Consider the following 25,155-nt stretch of genomic DNA (forward strand, 5'->3'; position numbering starts at 1 on the left):
GGTATTAGAAGAAACAATTTAATCAAAACCAAACTTGATTCGTCCAAACGACACAGCCCGCGTCTCCTCCACCACAGCGCGAGCGCATCTCCACAGGACCGGTCCGCCCAGTCATCGTTACGTCACGTTTCCCCCTACATCATCAAGAAGCCATCGCCCATTTCTTTTTTTTTAAAAATACACACAACCATTGATATCTCTCCCTCCTACCCCTTTGGGGAAAAATCTGTAGATTTTCTTAGCAGTGGGGGTAAGTGATTCTAAATTATACACAAATAATCTATTATCTCATTTGACTTGAAACTAAAATCTACCCTGTGTTAATCTATAGAGAAATCTCCATTGTGTGTGTATAATATGCCACAGGCTGCTGGCTTTTAATTGCCTAGTAATTGAGACCCTGCACAGGTTTTATTGTTTTTCGTGTTAGAGTAAATTAGTATTCAAATAGTAATTAGTATACACGTGCTATTAAAGCATTCGCTTGAATACTTCGTTGCATGCACAGTCATTTCTAGGTGCGGGTATTCACGGCTTTGCTATGTATGTGTTTCCCCCAGCTATGCTGGTCCAGGTGTTTTTAAATCTCTCAATATTGATTGATGAAAGTGCTATTGTACATTGGATTGATATTTAATGAGCTTATATTAATGTTATATGTAATTGTTTTCTTTGTAATGGCTCTATGAGTTGGATAATTCAAGGTAACTCATAAACAGGAAGTGACTCATTTTTTCTCTCTCTTAATGTTTCCCATCCAGTGGCTATCATGTTACCAAGGAGAGTCCTATTCATTTGTGGTTTGACCTTCGTGGGTAATTTGTGTTCATTTGCGTGGAGTGTGCACCTTTCGTCCTGTGAGTGGGGTTGTGGGATATTATTATAAGGGTTTTTATGTGCAGTGCACCACGAAAGTTTAGACACTTTTGAAATTCGCTCTTAAATTTGTGAAAAAACTCTCTTGAATAATAAAGATTATTTGAATATGTGAGAATCAAAAACAATACTGTAATTCGTGATAAAAATACGTTTTTTGAAAGCAAAAATGGTGAAATTTGTGTCGCAGATGTTTTGGCATCAAGGGGGCCTGCCAGTCTCTAGTGCTTATAAAGGATAATCTGAGAAACTGATGTCTAGCGCTTGCAATTACTATAGGCATCCATTCTGAGAGCGTATGTGCATTAGGGACAGATGTTTGAGAATTGATATACAGTCAGCACTCGATATACTGATCCCCTTTGTCCTATCAAAAATGGACGTCGTATCGGGAGGGTCGTTATATCGGAAGAAAAACATATGATAGTCGTTCTGTGAAAGCATTTCGGATTTATCCTACTGTTTGTTGTAATGGGATGGTCATTATAACGAGCGCCTACTGTATTTAATTAGGACTGGCTATCAGCAGCTAATAGAGCAGTTTGTACGACATAGAATCTAAAGCAGCCATTCTCAACCTATGGGTCATAGGTGCATCCTAGATGGGTCGTTCAACAACACTAAGAGTCGGGAATTTCTGAGCTATATGAGACACGACCCACCTTTGATTCTCAGGGACTATGAGGTAGGTCGTTTAAATTCATTTACAGCCAAGGATACTTGAACTATGGTCACAAGTCAACATTGATTCTCAGGATTTTTGAAGTGGGTCTTAAAAATCTGCTTATAACCAGAGATTTTTGAGGGGGAGGAAACATTTCACACAGAAGAAAACATTACACAAATGAGAAACTGGACTTTTGTGATTGCATTTGATGACCATATGACCTGTTGTCCTGGAACATTCTTGTATTTTTCATCATTCTAATTTTTTTTAGCAATAATTGACAATTTTGCCGAATTTTGACAACGCATTTGGCAACAATTATTAATTTTCCATACTTGAAATCTTAATTGCCCATATTTTTCCCTGAGAAAACATGGTCAGCCTGGAATTATAGGACTGAAAGAGTTTTCCTTAGGGGGTTTTTCATTTTAAGTGAAGTACAATTTGAGGATTTTTTGGGATTTTTCTATAAAAATTCAAAAAATCATGTCCAGGTAAATCAGCATCATTGGCACCTATGATTGCAAACAAATGAGATCATAAATTTGGTATTCCATTTCTTTTGTGATAAATTAACAAGATTTTGCTTTCCATAGAATTATTTTGCATAAAACTAATGACCCTTTTCACAAAAAAGAGGGAAATTTTCGGAAAAACGGGATCCTATATATGAAAAGTCCAAACAGACTCCTGGACACGAAGAATTTTCGTGACTGATTGTCGGGATATGTAAATTTGCCACCAATGACATCACCGCCTTTCAGTATTTATGCTGTCCACATGATAGCATTAGTTATTTGAGATGCCGCAAGCTACAGCGAGTAGTTCTGAAGAGTAAATAGAATATGGAAGTTGAAATCGGAAAGGTTCTCTGTGTTTCAGAAATTGTGGCTCTCACAACATTCTTAAATGTCTGTCTACCAAGTATTACCTGGAGATATGTATACTGCCCAAAACTGATTAGAAAGCCCATGTATTAAAGGTAAAAGAAATGGGCAGAAGAATCCAAGACGGAGAGTTTCAGCAAGTTAATGCAGGCAGGTTGTAGCGTGCACTCCAGCAGGTTGTGCAAATGTCTAGAATAAGCAAAATATTGAAGTTCTCGACTGGGCAGCACGTGGCCCTCCCCAATCTCGAACCTATTTAGATTTTTGGGGCATTTTATCTAGAGCAGCAGTTCTCAACCTTTTTTCACTCGTGGAGTCTTTTTTAGTGTACAATTTCTATGGTGGAGTCCCATGGGCCTTCATTTTTATTAAAAAAAATATATTTTTTTCAAATTTACTGTTTATTTTCCTTGAGCTGCTGCGAGCCTCAGGGAAGTGCGTACAGAGCACTGGTTGAGAACTGCTGATCTAGAGCTTTATGAAAATCATCGATGGCATATTTTAAGCGTTGGCAGTTATTGGCATAATTTTAAGCGCCGGATAATGCAAAACTGAATTTCTTCAATGGTAACCTCTATCAACTAACTTGTTAGGAAAAAGACAACCGACCACACAGATTTTAGATAATTTTTAATTCGCTGAAAATTTCACTTTGTCTAAACTTTTGCGTCGATTGTTTATATGTTTATTTTGTGACTTGTCTATAAAGTGTATGGTCTAATTTTATTACTTTGAAAATAAAGTACATGCTCACTGTAATAAGTGGTAATGCACCCATCTTTTTCTTTGCGTATGGGCTTGAGTATTTATATACACAGGATGCCTGAGAATTTTTAGCTTCCTCAAGGTTTCCTTTGTGCCAGCACCTTTTGGCATCATAAGTACTATTACTTTGTTACATGTTCAAAAAGTTCCGAGACTTATTACAGAAGAATGAGTACAGATAGAAAACCTGTATATTTGGTGTTTCTTTCGAACTAACTACCCTGTGGAATTATGTATTTTTGTCATTGTTTATTTAAAGACAAATACGGATTTCAAGCCTTTTTGTCGTATACTCCACTGCTTGTTGTACTTCAGAACCTGAGAATCGCTGCCCCCTATGCAGATTCTTTATCCGAGTGAAAAAGTCAGGATTAGGAAAATAAGCTGGTTGCAAAAGTATTGATTGTTGTGATAAGTAATCTGACTCCAGGAGGGACCTGCGAGTTCTTAAATGTCTGCGTGATTCGGTGAGACACAAGCAGCCAGATCTTTTGAAAACCTAGTCAGGGGTGCTCCATCATGAGAATGCTCTGGCAGTGTTATCTGAAAATACAATTTTAGAGAGAAATTTCTCCTCTAGAATTTTAAAGAGGTATTTGTTTTATCAATGAGAAATAAATTTATTGAAAAAAAAATTGCCAAAAAGGTGAAGTATTTTCACATCTCAATGAAATTTGGAGGAGTAAAATTGAATTCGAATGCATGAATCACATCTAGATGCTTATTAGTGAACACTGTGTCTGGCTCACGGCTCCCTCCTGGGGTCAGATTACCTGTCAAAACATCACATTCTGATACTTCCGTAACCAGCTTATTTCTCCTGATCTTGTCCCATTTGAATTTTTCCTCTGATAAAAAATTTCCTTAAGGGGGCAATGATTCTCAGATTCTGAAAAAGTACAGTGCGACGAAGGCCATGGAGGATGACACAAAAAAAAGGCTTGAAATCTGCATTTGCATTTTTGTGTGAACAATGGCAATAATGCATAATTGCACAGGATAGTTACTTCGAAGGAAACACCAAATAAATAGATACTATCTATACTCATTATTTTGTAATAAAATAAGTTCCAGAACTTTTAGAATGTAGTGATAAGCAGGTGGTTTATAGGCCTAAGCTTGTTTTGTAGCTCAGAAATTTTGTTTGAAGCAGTGGTTCCAAACTAATGAAATGCCTCTCCTGTCGATGTGTGCAAGGCTTGCATACAGTGGCTTATTTATGGGGGAGGGGGGAGACAAAGTGGCTGTATAGTCCAGGATGGCAATTTCAGAGCGCTGGCAAAATTTAAAAGTGTGTGGTCTAGAAAATTCGTTTAGAATGGGAGAAGGGTCGGGTGGCATAACCATGTGATACACATGTTACGGTAGCATGAAAGCATGTCACTTTCGTGTTACTTATCGCAGGCCTTAATCCGATCCTGCCAAGAGATCAGGGGACTGGGTCAGTGAGCAACCAAAAGAGTGAGCACGAGTGACCAGAACAGTTTGCAAGAATGGAAGGGAACAAAAAAGTGATAGAAAGAACAGGGAATAAAATTGGTGAGCAACAGAAAGTTTCCTTCCCCAAGGCAGAATGTTTTGCATTGTTCTGCAGCAACAAGCCCTCAGCTGACTGGAAATGTTCTGCGGTAAAAATGCTCATAACAGCGTTTTCTGCACTTTTCTTAAAATTCTTTTAGATTGTTCTGCAACGTGCATTGCAGATTTTCGTATTTTTTGCTTTGAGGGTTTCGTTGAGAGAGTGCAAGCATTGGAGGGACCTCGAAAATGAGGAAACATGTCAGTGAGGGAGACTAAAAGAGTGACCTAGAAATTGTGGAAGTACGTGAACAAGAAAAAGAGTGACATATAGAGTGAGATAAGGTCAGTGAGCAACCAAAAGAGTGTACAAGCATGGGAGTGACCAGAAGCATGACTTGAAGAGCAAGGAATCAAGTCGGAGTGACTAAAAGAGTGATCTAGGAGGGACTTGTAAAACCGCGCAGCAACATGTCAGTGAGCGATGAAACAATGGATGCTTGTGTATGAAATGAAACACAATTTTTCTGGAAGCTATGTAACTGATTTTGCCCTGAAATATTGTAATGGATCTACCTATGTATGAGAAACGGGGAAAAGATTGTTTTACTGTGGCAAAAAGTTCTGTAGTGGGCCGACAGCAGAACCATAAATCCACTTCTACTTGCATATCTACAGATATGTGCGTAGGAATGAACTCTTTTTGAATATTTGTTATCATTAATTTTTAAATACGCGTACTTTATGCTAGAGCCATCTAGGGCTGCCTTAACACATGGCACCTCACCTGTAGGGAAGATGAGGGTCTTGATGAGATTTGGTGCTATGATTTCTCCGAAAGTAAAGTGTAAATGTGTTGGGCAGTCACTTTCAGTTAAGTGGGAGTCCCAGAATGTCACCTGAGTGGGGTGGGTGTGTCTTAGCTATGTCAAGATAGCTTCGGAGCCATTCTTCACCCCCCCCCCCCCCTAGTGTTTTCAATTACTACACCCATGGTCCCCAAATATATACTGGTCGCTTGTAACATCCCGCAGATGCCTTTTCAACCAATAGTACAAGTACAGACTGCACCACTTTCACAAAGAAGAAAGTAAGTGATCAACTATAAAGAAGATTGACTGATGGCACAAGAACAGTATAATGCTGTGGAAATCGAATGATTTAAATAGAAGAGATTAAACCGATTATAAATTGTATATCCAGTTCATTATTGATTTCAATATGCGGTTTACGATTTTATATTCAAATTAAGATTTAATATAGGATTGTTTGATTTGCGATTGTATGCATAGATTGTGATCTTGCTACTGATTATATACTTGTTATGATGATAATGTATTTTGTAATGTCACGTTTTTATAAATAAATTGCCAGAGGTATCCAGTCCGTGAAGACAATGAACCGATATTGCCATATGGTGATGTGACCTGGATACTTTTCGGTTTGACAGCCCCTGCCAACAGAGTAAATTTTCGGTTTTAGTTACAGCCCTATGCATAGATGTAATCTTGTATTGTCCCGAGCCCTTCCCTGAATATGTGGTACCATTTTGATATTAATTGAATTGATAGGTTTTAGTCTGTCTTTTTTATTATGGTGAATGTTTAAAATATTCTTTTTCCTTTGTAGGTTTGACTAAAACACAGCAACACGCCCGCAATGAGGGAATATAAAATTGTAGTTTTAGGAAGTGGAGGTGTTGGTAAAAGTGCGTTGGTAAGTGCTCGAAATAATTTTTTTGCTGTTTGAAAAATTATAAAGTTATACACACACACAGCGAAACCTGTTTAAGGTGGACACTGTATGAGACGGAAACCCATCTTGATTTGAATCAAAAGATATTCTCATCGATGATTGGTGCTTTCATTTGCACCTTTATAAAGTGGAAAACTGTAAATCAGGCATTTTCAACCCCTTGCTCACGAGCACCACAGTGCTCCCTGAAGTACCCAGAGTGCTTGATGCTCGTGTGTGATTTCATGCTTGCAAGAACTTGGTCAACATCCCAATTAAACACCCTGGAGCAATTGTATTCAAGGATTGGAATCATCGTCATTTCATGCGTCCGTATGTTACACTTGCCATAAGAGTGCTCTTTTAATGATGGATACATGCAGTGCTTGCGACTGGAAAAAGGTTGAAGACCTCTTGTCTAAAGAGTGAAATAAAAGTGAAACCTCACTGTTATTTGACACTTTAGACGAGTGATTCCCAAAGTGGGCGTTAATACCCCCTGGGAGGGGGGCGGTGGAAGCTATGAGTATAGCATAAAGGATTGTATGGGTGAGATTATGTTGGGGGCGCTGGGAGAAAAAAAAAAATTCTGAAGAAGGGGGCGATAGGACAAAAAAGGTTGGGGAAACTATGCTTTAGACATAGTAGCACCAACATGAAACAAGCGCAACTTGACAACATCAATACGTTAGGGTCATGTACTCATTCCGACATATGCCAATTTATTAGAAATTCTATAGAGGAATGTGTATGAGGTGCATGTATAATTAAGTAGTAGTTGTGGCACCCGCTGCCGTGGTGGTCGAGTGGTCATAGTGACGGACTCACATAGTGAGGACCCGGGTTCCTCACTATGTGAGTCCCTTTTTTGACTTTCATCATTAGCCTTGGAACTAATTGTTCCCATACCACTATAAGCTGCTAATTTTCAGTTGGAATGACCGGAAAACATGGTGCAGTCATATCCTGACTTATATTGGTAATTTGGTAAATTGGTAATTTTAGGCATCTCTTTTATATCTTTGTATGGCAGAAATAGAAGAGGGTGTTCATTATTTTGCTGTAGTATTTTCTGGAAGAGCAATATAATGTCTATTTGTCATTTCTTCATTTCTGTTAATTTGTTAAGAGTATAGTAACAGGGCTTCCTTTACTAATTTTTCTAACATGTCATGAAAACAATCCATTGCTGATTTAAACTTGCAATTATTATGTTGCTCATAATAAACTTGCCTTGCAATTCTCAATCTTGATCATTTTCATGAGGTATCGTTTCAGGAGAAGTTTGCTTGATTAATACTTTTTTGTTTTGTTTTTAGTGTGCTTCGCTAACATAAAAATATCCTTCATAATCTCTGGTTGTCTGTAGAAATGGGTGTGTCCTCAGGCACACATTGTTGCCAAAAGTTCTTCCAAAACAAGTATCTGTTCCCTTTATAGCTTCCACAGCTCCAGCAATAGCACCAACATGGTACTGGTGAAATTTGTCCATGACTTTAAGATTTTTCTTGCATTTGCCTCTTCATCAACTGCATAACCATGTGAATAATGTGTATGCACATTATTCACATGGTATACATACCATTGAATAATGTGTATAGCTAGACACATACATGTTCGCATAACTCCTGATCAAGTGGCTGGATGTTGAATATTTGGAGGCTTGTAGAGAACTTCAGTGTCTTAGTTTTCAGGGGCATTATCTAGAACTTTGAATAGTATGCCTTTTCTGTAAAGGCATCTTCTGACTTCCAGAATGAAATAAACTTTTTCAGGGGCTTCCTAGCCCTAGTCAATGTTTATCTGTGGCTGCCTACAATAGTCTAACAAAGAATCACTTCAAAGCACCGAATTGGCACATATCAAGCTCACCACCACGACAGGGCAGGGAGACATAGGAGTTTTGATACACTTTGAGAACTGGCTTAAACAAATTCAAGAAAAAGCTTAAACAAATTTAAGAAAAGTGTTATCTTAGTCTAAGCTTTTCTATTATCCATACAATATATTGGGAGATGTGACTTATTCTTTCCCCCCAATGCTTATGGATTTGTCGGTTTAATAATAGATATAGTATGGAAGTTATGCAGTGCACATAGACTTGCATACCTTTTTCTGTTGCACCCACAGAAAAACAATTTTCTATGTGAGGGATGTGTGGATCCTGGACTATAAATAGCGACAGGTTTAATTACAGCAACAGCTGAACAAATTTCTAGTTTTTGTTTCTCTATATGTGGCTGAATGAACTCCTGAACTTATCCCGTCACAGAGATCTCTTCCAGCCTAGCTTTGAGTCTAGAATACTTTATTTTGAGAGATATATCTGGCTGTAGATTCATTGATGCCTTAATAACAGGAAGCGGCAGCAATGAAGCTAACCTTTGCCAATATTTTGAATTTTCTTTGTAAATTTTGAATTTTTAAAACATTTAAACAATGGTTTTTGAGAAAAATTTTCAGGAACACTAGAAAAGCCTTTCGGAGGAGTTTTCAAAACATTTATTCAACATGTACAATTTCATATTTTGTTCCGATAATATAATTATCACTTCAACAGTGTTTTCCAGAAAACGAAAATAGACGGAATACAAAACAACACGAATATGAAATCCCTGAACACCAAGGGTGATGTGTGATCTGAATTGTCTTCATGAATCATTTTGGTTAAAATTACAAATTCAAGTTTCTGGATGTTATGCCGAAACTGATATTTGGAAAGAAAAGTGAAGATGTTCAATGAAACTGATTAAAAATGTTATTAATCAGAATTTCACTTTAAAATCTGTAAAAAAAAAGAACGTTTTTTATTAAACCAGAGATTTTTAGGAAATATGTACGACATGATGTCGCTCTCCACTTGTTAATGCAAGATATACCGAAAACTGGATGTTGTGAAGATATTTATCAGAGCTTAAGTGGTGAGAGCACTCGTCTGGCAAACGAGGGACCTGGGTTCGATTCCAGGTAGAGACAGAGATGGGTTTTTTCCTTCCTTAAAAATCATCTCAAAAAATAAATATCTTCACAACATCCAGTTTTCTGTATATCTTTCATTTAGGAAATAACTTTATTTTGGCAGAATGTTATTTATAACTAGACATTGGAATTTGAATATTGCGTTTCCCTTTGCATTCTTTGTAGCAAGCTGCCACAAACTTGTTCACTTTGTTCTTGGAAAGGAAGTGAGAGTTGTGTGTGTATATATAGAAATTATGATTCATGGTTTGTTTTCTTTTTTCAGACAGTACAGTTTGTACAGGGCATATTTGTGGAGAAATATGATCCAACCATCGAGGACAGTTATCGTAAAGTAAGTAATTTACTGGAGAATTTTTTAAATTGATAGCACCATTAGAAATTGTATTTGTTTTGTACCAGCAACAACACTCAACAGCTGATGGGGGGGGGGGGGGAAAGACTATATGCTCGAAGCATTAAAGAACTGAAAATCATTGTGAAGGAATGAACCTGTCTTAAACCCATGTTTGAGAGCCATGTGAATTTAGGAGCCATAACATTAAAAGTCTGTTGAAGCCTACAAACCCTTGTTGCCAGGTTATTTGACCATTTCCAGCCTTTGCCCATCTCTAATGAACTTTTAAACTTGCCCATCAGTGATCTGTGGACCCTGTTTGTTTTATATATCAGGTGAATTTGTAAATCCGGTGATTACATGCACATTCATCAGCCAATTTGTTAAGTTCGATAAGTTTTGTCCACATATTGTAAATTTATCACATTTACTGGTAATGTTTGATCTGTGGGTCATTATTTATCATAATTAATGAAATTATACCATGTTGGCCAGAGTAGTCTTTAGTTTCGGGTACACCATATACTGACTTTTATATCAGACATTCTCTTCCCCCCCCCCTCCACAGTATAAAGGAGATCCAAATCATTCCCAATTTTCTATGAAGCCTTTTTTATTTTTTAGTTCACACCTCTAATTATTGTTATGATAGTCCGAGGTGGCCTCAGTCCCATCCACCTTGGATTATTGAGACTACTTTACGGGGCAAAACAACTACATTAATTTAAGAAGCCCCAGCATTACAGCGCACCAACTCTGGTCATACATCGCCATATAGCAATTTCCAACCACAGTGGAGTTGGGTGGGAAATGAAGGCATCTATCACCCAGTCTCGGTAGGAAAAGAACTTTTTTCTGACTTTCTATGCCCAGATTCGAATCCGTGTACCTTGACAGTAACTTTCATGGCGGAAGGAGCATCTTACCACTATGCCACTCGGCACATTAAGAAGCCCCTAGAAATGATGTCTAGCTATAATATGCAAATAAGATTGGTGATGCAATAAAACGGGAGTGGCCTTGTAGTTTTTTGCGAATGGCATTGCACTGATAATCAGAGCTGAAAAGTATATTGTGAAGTTTCAAATGAAATTTCAAGACGTTATTTCTCATCATATTCATTATCTCTGAATATATTTTAAAAGAACTTTAAAAAAAAAAATCATTTTGTACCAGGTGTCGCCACTGTTTTTTGCGTAGTCTTCTCAACATCATTTTTTTACCGTTGTCAATATTGCTTAAATTTTAACAAAAACCAACTTTTGCTATTTAATTATATTTTGCTTAACTCAATGGATTACTTCGTGTTTGAAAATTCTTTTAATGTTATTAATCATATAATATGTTTTCTTTAGTTACTTTCAGTATGTTTAATTAGGAAGCTATTTTGCAAAAACTGTAACAAAAATTAGGTGAATATAATGTATTTAATGAAACATAAATAACACATTAATTAGCAATGATTTACAATATGCAGGGTTATTATAACTAAGGTTCTGATTTCAAAACACTGTAAAAAAACAATTGTCAGAATGATTTGAAAATTGACATGAATATTCCTGAAGAAATGGAATTTTATTTGGTAAAGGGGAAAAATACTTTGAAATGTAAAATTAATGACATCATCCAACACGTGGGAAATTTGCTTGCAGATTGGAAACAATAGCCAGTCATGGCGAAATGATAACTCAATTACAACATTACACGATTTCATAATTCATGGGAACAGCGCAAAAAAGTGAAGTAATTGAAAAAATAACTACAACTTACTCAAGAAATGTTAAATATGTTGTCCGTGTTCTGGCTATGAAGTGAAAGCACAAAAATGTGCTTGTTCAACAGCAGATCAAGAGTATGTCATGATGTGGATGTGCTTGCGATTCACCTTTATTGAACCAAACCCACCCGCGTTAATATTTCTGAGGAACTTTTAACATATAGGGGTTGCGCTGAAGCTTGCAATTCATGAAAGTTTGCAATCTGACCACTGTTCATAACATTTTGAGGTACCCCCCCCCCCCACAGCCAGAAGTTGCAAGGGTTAAGGTCAAATGAACTGACAGCCGGCCAGGTGTTGTGTCATCCTGTTATTGTAAAAATGAGTCTTCAGCAGCTGCTTTGCTGGTATTGCAATGTGCATCTTGATAGAAGTTCTATCCACACACTGATGCTGTGGAAGTGCCAAAATGATGTGGTTGCACAAAATAGATTATATTGCTGGCCAAGTAGAGCATCATCGAAGCATTTTAAATTTATAAAAACAAGCCCAAAAGATCCTGGTTTCTGGGCTTGCTAGAGATTCTGTTCTACAATATCCACTTCAGAGTGCGAGATCCTGGGATATTCTCTCAAACCTGTTATTGAGGTAATGTTATGAAAAATGAGTAAAAATTAGTTTTTTTTTTTAGATTTTTGATGCGTGCAGAGATTGGGGGCAAAAAAAGAATCTTTTATGTATAATCAGCAGGTTTTACATGAAAAAAAAAAAGTACTGTATAACCTGCCAGTTATATACAGAAAATTTTGGTAGTATGAGTGTTTGTCTGAATTTTCAATTTTTTTTCTTTCTATTACAGCAAGTGGAAGTGGATGGTCAGCAGTGTATGCTGGAAATTTTGGATACAGCTGGAACAGTACGTAAATATTTCATTATGTCGAGATAAATTTCAAGCATTTCTGTTTGTTTTAATTTTTAAAATTCGAAACATTCTAAACAATTCGATTGGAAATTTCAATAATGTAATCCATCAATGTAATCATCCATAATTTTGTAAAACTCATGCAAAGGTCAAGATATGTACAGTTCGACCCCCGATTTAACAAACTCCAATTCAACAAATTCCTCAATTTGATGCATTTTTTTAAATTAAATTCTGTTGAAAATAGGGGTTAAATCCCTATTTAAGAAATAAAAAAAACCTTGATATAACTAATATTTTCTGAACTATCCATAAATTTTTCTTATTCCTCGTCACCCAAAATCACAATCTGAAGATTTCACTTCCCAGGGATTGACCTTTAGAGACAAACAGAGAGGGAATCTGTTCCCTTTTGATAATAAAGGAGACTAATCTCATAAAACATTGTGCTAACTGGCATGTTTAAATTACAGTAAAAAAATAAAGTTCAAATTTATGCTCTGTCTTGACAAGTAAAGAATCGTTAGTCTTCTGAAGGAAAAATGTTTTTCAATTGGTGGAAAAAATGACAATTTTGACAGAATTTGATAATGTTGGACGTGTCAAATAATTTTTTATGTATTCAGACTTTATTCTCAAGTTTATATCATTTTTTTTTTCGATTGTCAGAAATGTAACAGCAACTTCAAAGTAAGTAGCTTTTAAAATTTGCTGTTTCAAATGTTTATGCTCCTGATCAATTTGACCCAGATTTCCTTGGTTTAATGAATAAAATTGTCGGTTTCTTCAAATTCATTAAATCGGGGTTCGGCTGTACTTTTTGCTACGTCAAAAGCTTTTGCTGCGTAATTTTTATTTGTAGTTAACATCACTTTGAATCCACTCTATTTACAGGAACAATTCACAGCTATGAGGGACCTGTATATGAAGAACGGCCAAGGCTTCGTTCTTGTTTACTCTATCACTGCCCAGTCAACATTCAATGATTTACAGGACCTCAGGGAACAGATCCTTCGAGTCAAGGACACTGATGATGTAAGTTGCTATGTGCAATAATGTGTAGTTGAAGAAAAATATCACTTTGCCTTAAATATAGGAAGAGATATAGTACATACATACATACAAGGCATCTCTAAAACAAATTACTTATACTGAGAGAACCACATTTACTTTATGGAAGTACTGCACCATTGATAGAAGATTGCTCCAAGATTTCTACCAAAGTTGCTCATGCATACAGTCAACAGCTGCTTTAAGATGTTTTCACAGCAGTTTTGCACTGACTGATAGCATGTGGATGACCTGGTTGACCGGAGGTGATTTCTGTTTTTCAATTACAAGGCACAAATACAAACCAATCTCATTTGAAAGTGTCCACTAAGAGCCAATCTATCATTCGAAAATTTGTCCACTGAGAGCCAATCGAGCTTATATCATTTAAAATGTTCACATGTGTGATGCGAACAGGCAAATAATGAATTGTTGAGTTGTTTGCTTCCGAATTTTCAAGACAACAGCAGTCCTTAAATAACAAATATGTCTCACAGACAACTTCACACTAGACACTATACATTTCAGCATGTATTAATTCAGGAATATTTAAGAGGTGCATGTGTGGTTTAGTAGTAGCATGGATAGGAACAGGAAGGAGGGTTGGTACGATCGCCTCCCCGTTCAGTAAAATTGTAGCATTGGTGTGGCGGAAAAGTGGACATTCCCCCCTTTCCTGTTCAATATACACACCCTATGTGATTGCCCTCCCCTTTTCAAGGAGCCTGTACCTGCTCATGATTGTAGAGATAACAAGGTTCAGTGTGTTTAAGCTGGCTGTATTTAAATCTGTGATACATACTCAACACTGTATAAAAACTGAGTGAAATGCAAACCTCCTACACGATTTGAAACAGTGTTTCTTCAGACATTGATTTAATTACACCCCAAATGCTATTAAATACTTGTCCAAAACGATATTCAATCTTTTTTTTTTGTCTGCAGATCCACTAAAGGTGCTCACATTCAATTTTATTAATCTGCAAATAAACTTCAATAGTTCTGGAACTTATTACGGAAGAATGAGTACAGATAGCACCTGTGTTTATTTGGTATTTCCCTCGAAGTAACTGTCCTGTGCAACTACACATGTTTGCCATTGCTCATACAAACATGTAAATGCGGATTCCAAGCTTTTTTGGTCACATCCTTTAGTGCCTTCCGCTATCATAGACATTCAGAGCAGCAATTAATGTGATTTTAATGAATCATTATACAAGTGTTAATATTTTGATTGATCACCATCTTATGTAATTTTGACAATTTATTATTTTTTATATTTGAATATTTATTGAATAACAGGTGATCCAGAGGTATTCATATTTGTAAGGGCAATGACATATATCACAGTAAAGCGATGTGGTCTGGGTGTCACCCAGCTACACTTCTTCAGAACCTGAAAACAATAGTACAAATATTCAAACACTCATTCATTCATTTCACTCAGAATTTGTAATATAACATACTTGGACTGATATATATATATATATATCTCACATACTCACACTTCCGGCACAAGTCAATCAGTAGTAAATTGCCCATCGTGATAGATCAAGTTGTGTTTGGTTTGAAGGAAAGAACCTGAGAGTCATTGTTGCCTAAGTAAATTTTGTATCCAAGGAAAAAGTCATATGGGCAAGATCATTAGAATGTCTGAATGTGATGCAGCTGATTATTCTTTTTATGTGAATGAACAAATGTAGTGAAAAGTAACAAATGTATCTTAACTCTTTAATACCAGAAGACTGTCCAGATAGGGAGTATGGGTATGCTTTGAAGGCTTTTTTGTGAACTGCTGAGAAGATGAATGCTCTCATCCAGGTCTGAGTCTACAGGAAGGTGGTATTGATAAGGTTGAAGACATTTTTTGAAGGAGGGGGGGGGGGTTTAGTGATTTCTAATTGCCGCTTAAAGAACCCAGCTTTAGGGTTTGCATAATTAGAATTATATGCTGCAGAATTGTGTATACATACATTGAAATGAACAATTGAAATATATATATATAGTGAAACCTGTCTGTAACGATACTGTAGGGACCCTTAAAAATATTGTTATTAAACAGGTTATTGTTGACAATTTGAGCATTTGTGCTATTTCCAATTGAATAGGAATTCCGTTGGGGGGCCAAAGAAAATATTGTTACAGGTGCAGCTATATCTTTATACATAGCATAGGTTTCACTGTATATATTTTTTATATTATGGATGTCATTTGCAATGCAGTTTGGTATGATTAAAAATGATGAAAAATATATTTATGCAGGTTCCCATGATATTAGTCGGAAACAAATGCGACTTAGAAGATGAGCGTGTTGTTGGAAAGGATCAAGGTGCTAATCTAGCCAGGCAGTTCAATAACTGTGCGTTCTTGGAATCATCTGCAAAGGCTAAGATTAACGTCTATGAGGTAAGTTTCAGAATATGCCATCAGTAAGCCACTATACTGTGCTAGTACATGAAATATATATTCATTACTTATCACTGCATGTGAAATGCCTTGCAAGGGCGTTACTTCATGTGATCACAAAAAAAAAAAAAAAAAAAAAAAAATGGAACTAGAACAGGCAAAAGAGGTTTTTTTTCTCTAATAGGGTTGTCAATTAATGGAATAGCTTACCCCCAGAGGTAGTAAATTGTAACACAATTGGCACGTTTAAAAAGAAATACGATAAACATGTTGGGGTAAATCGAGAAGCTATTCATACTCAGAATAAGACAACCATAAGTATTCTTTATGGACATTGTATAATATTTTATCATGTGTATATATTGTTTATAATGTTTCTAATTACATTTTTAATTGGGTCGCTTTATTTTTGAAATATATGACATCCATATTTTTTTATGGGCATCTTTTTCTCAGCCATCTCGCTGGGCATTTTGCCTGTTGTGGTGTTGTACTTGTATTAGTTATAAAGCAAAAAGAAAACACTTTTATAAATCTATATATATAAAATTGATTTTCTGTGTGTGTATGTTCTCTATACAAATTTACAATTTTAGATCGATCATTGCCAAATTTTGCATATAAACCAAATGGGGCCTGACTTAAATGATAGGCTACTTTGAAAGTTTGTCAGAGCTGGGCAAATGCCCAAAATAGGCAAAAAACTGTTGGACAACAATGGTTTCTCGCCCTCAACACATCACTTTTGGAATGTTTACTTTGGTTACCGTGGTTCCCTAGCAACGTGTTTCAGACATGCTATATATGCCGTTGCAATGATTTGTCACCTCTTTGATACTGTTAGTGCATGTATAATAGTTTATGCCTTTTGTAATGGTTTGTCACTTTTTCAATCCTCCCAGTAATAAGGCTTTTTGAATAGAGGTCACAATCATCAGCATCACTTTGAGGGTCAGGCAAAGGATGATCCCATAGAAATCGGTGTTAAAATTCCTAATTTTAACTGTAGAAATGCGGAAATTTAGTGGGATTTTTCCGCCACATCAATAATTTAAAAAATTGTATTGAATTCGTGGTTTTTGAAACAATGAGTTTGCTTAGATATATACAAAGCCCAGAAAAAAATTAAATATGAAGTAATTAGCCGGACCTACTTTTGAGTTGGATATTCATGCAATAACATTGATTTCAACATTTTATTTATATCTTCTCAAGCATGAAAATTAATGTCTCCATATTGTCTTTTAATATTCGACTCAAATTCATATTGTTTAGGATGTTTTAAAATTAAAGTACATTGTAGTAAAGTAGGCTTGTAAAGTACATCGAAGAAATTCTGCAGCTTTAATTAAGTATTTTTTGAAGGGGAAACAGGCAGATGGATAACTCAAAATTTATTTGGGGAAATCGAAATACCTATCACCCCCCTTAAAAAGAAAAAAAAATTCATTTCTACGTTTCTTTAAATATAGATTTGTTTCATGAGTTGCATAGGAAGTCGCCATATTGGTTAACATAGGCACGGGGTATGCCCCTCAAAGAAAGAGGGAGATATCACATAATCCGAAAAGCCTCATTGAAGCGCAGAGAAGCCCCTGTTAGTCAGTATGCAATATAAAAAAAATGTTAGCAAAACTAAATTCAAAATTTATAAAAAAAAATCCCATATCTTCCTAATCCTGTACATATCTATCAGGGTATACTGGATTACCAAAATTTCTGGATTCCCAGAAGTTAATTGAAAAGCCTATTTAAATACAGTGGAACTCCAGTTCAAGGGCATAATTTGTTCCATGAACATGCTCGTAATCTGAATCACTTGTATTTGTTATCAAACTTACCCATAGACCATAATATAAACTCGTATGATTTGTTTCACAATTAAAAAAAATCATTAAAGGGATAAGCCACAGTTGGAGAGACTTCTACAGAATTGACTATATATGATGAACATATGAAAAGAACAGTAGATAATATTTTCTTTAAGCTTACGGCAATGGCTCACAATTGTGAAATATTGACTAAAAATTTTGGAGATGAATAATTCAATACAATGCAGCTTAAAATAATTGTTACTGCAGAAAACCTTAACACCAAGTAGTTAGCATGCTCGCCCTTAAGCGAGATACAAGATTTCGGAATCGGCATTAAACTGCAAACCAGGGCAGTCATTTAAACTTTTTCCTGGGGGGGGGCGGCAAAGAACGTGTGCTCAATGTATTTATAGTTATATATATATTTGTATATATATATATATACCATTTTTAGTGTATTTTCAAAAGCTGGGGGGGGGGGGTCTGAACCCCCAAATGACGGTCGGCCTGCTACAAACCTCTGGTCTAATCAATGCTGTGAAGGAGATTCTGCCTTTAAGGTATTCATTCTAAAGACTCCACTTCAAATATAAAAATCAAAAGATAACATGTTCCTAAATTCTTCCTCATCCTTAAAAGTTGTAAGTTCTACAACGCAGTCATTTTTGTTTATACCAGACATAACTTGCTATGACACATCAATAGAATTGGCAGCGATATTGAAAACATTCTATGTGTTTTTTTTTTAAATTTTTAACCTATCATGAATAGTATTCTAATCAGGTGTTTTGTTCAACAAATCGGAGGGGTTTTTGCTTAAACAAAGGAACCAAAACTAAAAGTATTTGGATGGCGTTATGAAAAGGGAGAATCACACAATTGCTCAGTAGATGTGAATCAACGATGCTGAGTTAGGAATGCTAAGGCACCATGCACAGAAACTCACTCAAAAAAAATGTAAAGTTATAGTTAAGAGTGCTAAGGTGCTTGAGGGATGGTCAGTCGTAATGTACGAGCCCCTATGTGAATTGGATTAAACATCTAGAAAAAAAGGTGGTGAGTGACCATGTTTTTATAATTATAGTTGATTGGGGTGAGTCAAAAGAATGATGAAACATAAAATGTATTGTTGCGATTAATTATCACTTTAATATTAAAAATTATTATGTTGCTTAACAGAGTTTATTGCATAATTTTAATTTAATTATTTAATTTAATGTCCTGGTGCAATAAAACTGTCAAACCTAGCTTAACCCTTTCAGTGCTGACAGTACTACCAACTTTTTAACTCCTGTACATTGATGGGTTGGTATTTTGAAGTATAACTACTTTCTGCTAACCCCACAACAGCCCAAGTGTAGGACAGTTAGTTTTTTAAATGTTAATAAAGTTTGGGCAGTGTTTTGCCTCTGTAAAAGTTTACTGCATTATGTGTGTAGTAACGTACATACTACGTGAAAGTGTAATGCAGTAACTCCTAACTCGGCAAAAAACTGCTTTTACAAAATTTAGGAAATATTTTATTGATTTGTCAATCCCTGCGTTTGTATTCCATTCTCTCTAAAAAAAACCGCTGAGGTCTGTAATCCATACTCACAAATTCAGATGTTTTTAGCTTATAATCTATTGGTTATTAAAGTCGGGGAATAACTAATCTAGTAATGGTAGAGGTTTCCTTGTAAGCCTTTGTAAAATTATTTGAAATTGAGCTTAAGATCAGATTTGCAACTAACAGTTTTCATGAAATTAATTGCCGACTGACCTTCATTGGCCGTGTTTGTTGTACAATTTTTGTCTAATTTTCGTTTTTTTACTTTGTTCAACAGATTTTCTATGATTTAGTTCGACAAATAAATAGGAAGAACCCTGAAAAGAAACAGACTAAAATTAAGAAGACCAAATGTTCTATATTGTAAATATGTAAGTATAAAGATTATATGTATTTTCTGTGCATGATCTCATTGAATGTTTCTGCGGCATTCATTCAATGAATGGGATTTTCTTTGACTCTCCATTGCTTCAACAAGAAATAAGAGGCTATAAAGTTAAGTTCATTTCTGACACCTGCCTTACTTTATTTGCTAACCAGGAGGAGCATTATAGATGCATTGTAAACGACTCATCCCAGTAAGTCAAAGTTGAGTCTGTCTGCCCATGAAATTGGTGCTCAAGAGAAAATTTCTAGTCTACTTACTCCCCAAAACGTGTGCTAATGGATAGTTTGATCCTTCCAAATTGTAGATCAGTTCCATGAATTTCCTTACAGAACTCACAAACAAAAGTCAGCTGAACTCGATGCAATATTTCTTGAGCTAGAATTTCATTGTCAAAACTTTTCTTTAAGAAACTTATGCTATCCTCTTCATATTCATTGAGAAAAGTTATATGCTTCATATACTTGCTCCGATAAATGACAGCTTTGAACAACAAATTCCACCTGATTGCTACATGTGTCTAGAAGAGTTTTGCTGGCAGTTGTGTGATACTTTTTCTTTTTGGTACCTTAAATGCGCACTTTTCATTTTTCTTGAGTGCAAAAAAAAGTTGTCTTCATTTTGGTCGCAACGGAATTCAACTCTTTGAACTTCATAATGAATACGTCACTTATGAGATTCGCTTTATGCTCCCAGCATTAGCAGTTCAAAATATTGTCACCAAGAAGTGTTTTTAATAAGTTGAATCATGCAGTCATTATAATGCGCAAAGTCTGATACTAAGCCCTTTACTTGAGAGTATTCAGTTTTGTATTCTTTTAAGGTGCATATATATTATAGCTTGATAGCTCACTGAAGAATTAGCAGCATAATATAAGTGTGAAGCATAAATTATCAAGATTTCTGGAAAAAATGAAAATTAAAATTTGTGCATGTATTCAATATATTCATCAAAATTGGCAAATTTCACATTTATCATGTTCATTTTGTAAATACAAAATTCATGTATCCCTAGCAGTCAGTAATTTTTTTCCATGTTTGACAGTTTGTGGTGAGAATCAATGATGTCAGTAAATACAATAGATATAGGTTTCGGTCATTAGATTTTCAAACTTATTTGCCCCTCATTATATCAGCAATATGTCTGGAAAAATTTATCTCAAATTACTAACGTAATTTTGTTCCAAAGCAATAACAATCTACATTGTTAATGTTTGAACAAATTATTGTGTAAGTCGGGTATTACTCTAGTTTGGAACCTATTTTACTCACTTTTGTGTAATACAGTGAAACCCCAATATTGCAGTACTTACAGACCAGGGAAAACTATCTTTGTAGAGGGATTATTGGAAAGGGGGGGGGGAATGTTTTGAATGATGCTGACATCAACCACCCTTTATAAAAATATGAAATATTCTTAATGGCATCTTACTTGGTGTGCCAAAAACGAGAAAAATGTTGCGCTAGTTTGTGGTCACCTGAACCAACATTCTTCCTATTGATACATCCTCTATAGAGCCACTTTAGTGATCTTTAATGTTCTGCAGATCCTTGAAGTGATCTGGAACTGAGCCGGGTATTACTCAAGTGATCCATAATAATGCCGCTGATCACTTAAGTTATCTGATGTGCCACAGATCGCTTAACCTTAAGGTATTCGACTACCTTTCTTGTCACTTTTCTTTAAAATGGTACTGGAGTGAACTTTAAATACATTTTTTGATAGAAAGTGTCTCGAAATGGTGAAAACAGTGACAAATTTTGGTCTATTATATTTTCTATAAAAAAGTAGTTTTTATGTCAAATTTTAGGCAAAATTCATGTGATATTCGAAACACGATTGCAAAAAATTTTATCAATGAAATGCTTTGTGATTTTCACAGTGAATTTAGCTAGTAATGTTGCAGGTTATGAACCAAAATTTAAAGGATTGCATGATATGCTCATAAGTTACACCAAAATATGTTAAAGTACGTGTGAATTTTTTGAAATTTCATCCTACTTTTTGTCTATAAAACACTGTAATTCAAAAAATATATGTGATAGACCTTAGATTTTGGTTCATCAACAATATATAGCAAAATATCACATTAAAATTTTGTAAGGATGCAATGCACCAATTTTTACAAATCATGTCACAAAGTCAAGTAAAATGTCAAATATAGCATTCTTCGTGAAACACGTTTGAAGTCTTTATTCACGTATTACTTGTATGTAAAAACGCAACACTAATGTGAACGTAACTTTGATTCTAAGCATCATATACACAAAATAAGGCCCGTTTTGGAATCATAACAAATAGGGCTTTTATAAAAAATAAATGAAAATCTATATTTTCTTCCAAAATGACGTTTTCAGCGTAGTCAGATACCTTAAGTAATCTGGGAATGGGCCACGGTTAACTTGATGTGATGCAGAACTGCACCGGGGCTGTTTAAGTGCTCTAATAATGTACAACATGCCACTCGAGGAATCTCTAAATGTGCCACAGACCGCCTAAGTAATCTGGAATTGTTCTGCGGGTCACTTAAGTGATCTGTGACTATTCCATGGGCCTACTTGAGTAACACTAGTTAGAGCATTAGTTTTGAAGTGGCAGGCCCCATCAGATAACCCAGAGGGCCGCATTTGGGCCACGGGTCATGGGTTTAGCATATATGCTCAGAGGGTGGGTCACGATGAATTTCTTAGAGAAGCTTCGAGTTCTTAGCTTTCAAATAGCATTGAAATTAACAGAAATTTATAACATATAAAGGTATTTTCTCCCGAAATTGTAATTAAATTTTTTTTCTCATCAAAATAAATTTTCATCGGGGGGGGGGGGGCTGTCATGAGCCCAAATGACCACCCCCCCCAGCATGCATTAGGTGGGAGGGGCAGAGCTGACAAAATTTTGCTGATGGGGTGGGGGTCAAAAATGGCTAAAAATCAGCTGACGTAAGGCTAGAATGTGCCCCTTAGCCTTATCGAATCTTGTTCATTGATATTTTGGTCACTGTAATTGTTTGCATATTTTCATTGGTTAATCATTTTTATTTTCTTTGATAGGCTAAGAGCTGTACAGGAGCTCCTTCTCTCCTCCTCCTCCTTTTGTTTTTTTTTTTTTTTTTTGTTTTAAATTCTAAAAATTATTTAACACTGTGTGGAGGGAAGTCATCGATTCGGGATGAATTGTCGAAGAAAAGAAAAATGAAACCTCACCCGCTGAGAGCTAACGTTATGCATGTAGCACATGTACTGTCTGATTGGATCTTAAGGAAAAAAAAATGATAATAACGAGAAAAAAAAATGTGGCTGTAATAACAATGGCTTCCAGTCAATTTCATGTCTTTGCCTGTATTGATATCTTTTATCAACATTTGAATAACAAAAAAAAAAAAAAAAAATTTGGAAAATACGGCAAATCTCGCCAGTAACTTATTTTCTGATCTGTGCCGTTTTTTTTTTTTTTCACCTGTATTTATTGTTACATTGAATTCAGATGGAACTTTTTTTTTTCATATATGTACTATCTTCATACGTACCGTTTTTTCTGTTCTTTCTCTCCTTGAGAATGCTTTTTTTTGTCAATATTGAATTCCACATGAAAGATTTATTATATGAAATCGCCTCATTTTAAAGTTTTATGTAAACACAATTTTTTTTTTTTCTGACAAATTTAGATTTCATGATAGTTTTTTTTTCTTTTTTAAATTTTCGATTTCTATCGTTTACAGTTTATCGATTGTATCTTGTTGTGTGGTCTCAATTTTAAAAATAAATGTGTTGCTATGGTAGTTTATGATTTTATTTTCTGTTTTGTGTTACGTAAAGGGGGGTAAATGTTATAAATTTTATTATTCATAATAACCGGTTATGCATAATTGACCATTTTGGTAAGTTTGATAAATTTCTCTAAATTTTTCATTGCATGCATAATACCCAAGTATACTGAATTCACATTTGCCGGTTTTTATGCGTAATCGCTAGGGCTTGGATTTTTATCTTTTAAAAATCGTGAAAATATGCAAGAGACTATATACGTCCAGACTTTTTTGTAGGGTTCCGTTTTGGGGAAAATTTTCCTTATTTTTATGAAAAGGGTCATTAATTTTGTGGGAAGCGAAATAATCTAGTTGATCCATCACAAAGAAGTGAAACAGGAAGTTTATAGTTTTATTTTGTGAAGAGTCCAATAAACGGACCCAGGTTTTGGCTGGACACACCCCTGATTTATGACCGTAAAAACGTTGAAATATGACTTCAAAATACCAAAATATGATCTTGCAATTTGTTTCATTATTTCCTTTTATTTTTTAGTTGATTTATCTTATTGAATTTAAAAAAATGAACGAAAATTGATCAGTTTTTGCCTTTTTGATTAAAATTCACTTGCTAAATGCAAATGAAAATCCATACCTACTTTATGCATGGTAACTGGTCCGTAAACTCAACCAGATAATGAGCAACTGAGAATGATATGGTGGTGGTTCTGCTCAGCTTCCCTACTTCTCCACGGCACCCCTCCCCACACACACATACACTCCAATACAGTTATAGCGAAAATCTTGTTTTACCGAACACTTTTCTAATATCCCAGATAAGTTTACATATGAAAACCTAGAATTCCGTTATAACGAAGTCATTTCTCCGATCTCTTGGAGTTCGTTATAACAAGATTCGACTGTATAATGTATCTTCCTCAGAACTAATTCTATTATATAGTGCACATAGAAGTGAGAAAAAGAACAAGTAAAAAAACTGCAAAAGTTTGTAGGTCAGGGTGAAAAAGCATGGCACTCTTGTACTTATACAATCATCTCTGTACCGTTCCTGCCTACCCTTTTTCTTTCCCTTTTTTTTAACGTATCAAGGCTACCACATTTATCGCCTGTACATCTAATACAGATCATTCAAATTTATTGCCAGGAGCTTGTACGCGATAAATTTGATCTGTATTAATGCAATTTCGTTGATTTTGTATCTCAAGTGGAATAGTAATGTTGCTGCACATTAAATTGGTTTTGTGCTGGAACTGCGAACATGTTTTACAAAATACGATACAGTGGTGCCATCGGTCTAGTGTCTTTAAGCAATTTACCACGGTTTTATACCCCTCCAGAGGTGTTTTGTGCCGGATGTGTGTACGTGCGTCTATACTTAAATGATATATACCTAACCGTCTGCGTATCTAGTGTTGTGTGTGTGAAGTTGCTGCTGTCATCTGTATTTCAAATTGTGAGTTAAGTGTAATGCTTGAATATTTGTACAATTGCAGGCAAGGGGAATCTGGTACCGCGGGCGCTGGTCGAATCAGCAGGGATGCCAAATCTGTTTTTTGTTCAAAATTACGAGGAGGAGCACCAAAATGGGTACTTGTCCCGGCCGAAAGAGTAAATTTTTGTTGCGTTTAGGCATGATGAAAATGCATTGAACGCAAAGATTATGACACACCCATTCATTCGAGTGTCCGGTTGAATGAGATTTTTCACTCGGGCTTTTTTTTTGGCGTGACATTCAGTTTCCCTTAAGAAACATAGGAAGAGGATTCTCTGAAAGGATGACGTCAC

At 35.5% G+C, this 25,155-nt stretch overlaps 1 protein-coding gene across 1 annotated transcript; it reads left to right on the forward strand.

Annotated features, from left to right (window-relative positions):
- Nucleotides 1-70: 70 nt before the first annotated feature.
- On the forward strand, nt 71-23,382 carry Rap1 (RAS oncogene family member Rap1). The gene is made up of 8 exons (XM_089239074.1): nt 71-250; nt 6,343-6,429; nt 9,692-9,760; nt 12,340-12,396; nt 13,297-13,437; nt 15,715-15,858; nt 19,499-19,592; nt 22,655-23,382. The coding sequence occupies exons 2-7, from the start codon at nt 6,373-6,375 to the stop codon at nt 19,586-19,588; spliced, it is 558 nt and encodes a 185-aa protein (XP_089095200.1). The 5' UTR covers nt 71-250; nt 6,343-6,372; the 3' UTR covers nt 19,589-19,592; nt 22,655-23,382.
- The last annotated feature ends 1,773 nt before the right edge of the window (nt 23,383-25,155 follow it).

This window comes from Pholcus phalangioides, unplaced genomic scaffold (genome assembly GCF_987345545.1).
Source record: "Pholcus phalangioides strain wild (caught in Gottingen) unplaced genomic scaffold, Ppha-v1.0 ptg000002l_1, whole genome shotgun sequence".
Taxonomy (NCBI): Eukaryota; Metazoa; Arthropoda; class Arachnida; order Araneae; family Pholcidae; genus Pholcus; species Pholcus phalangioides.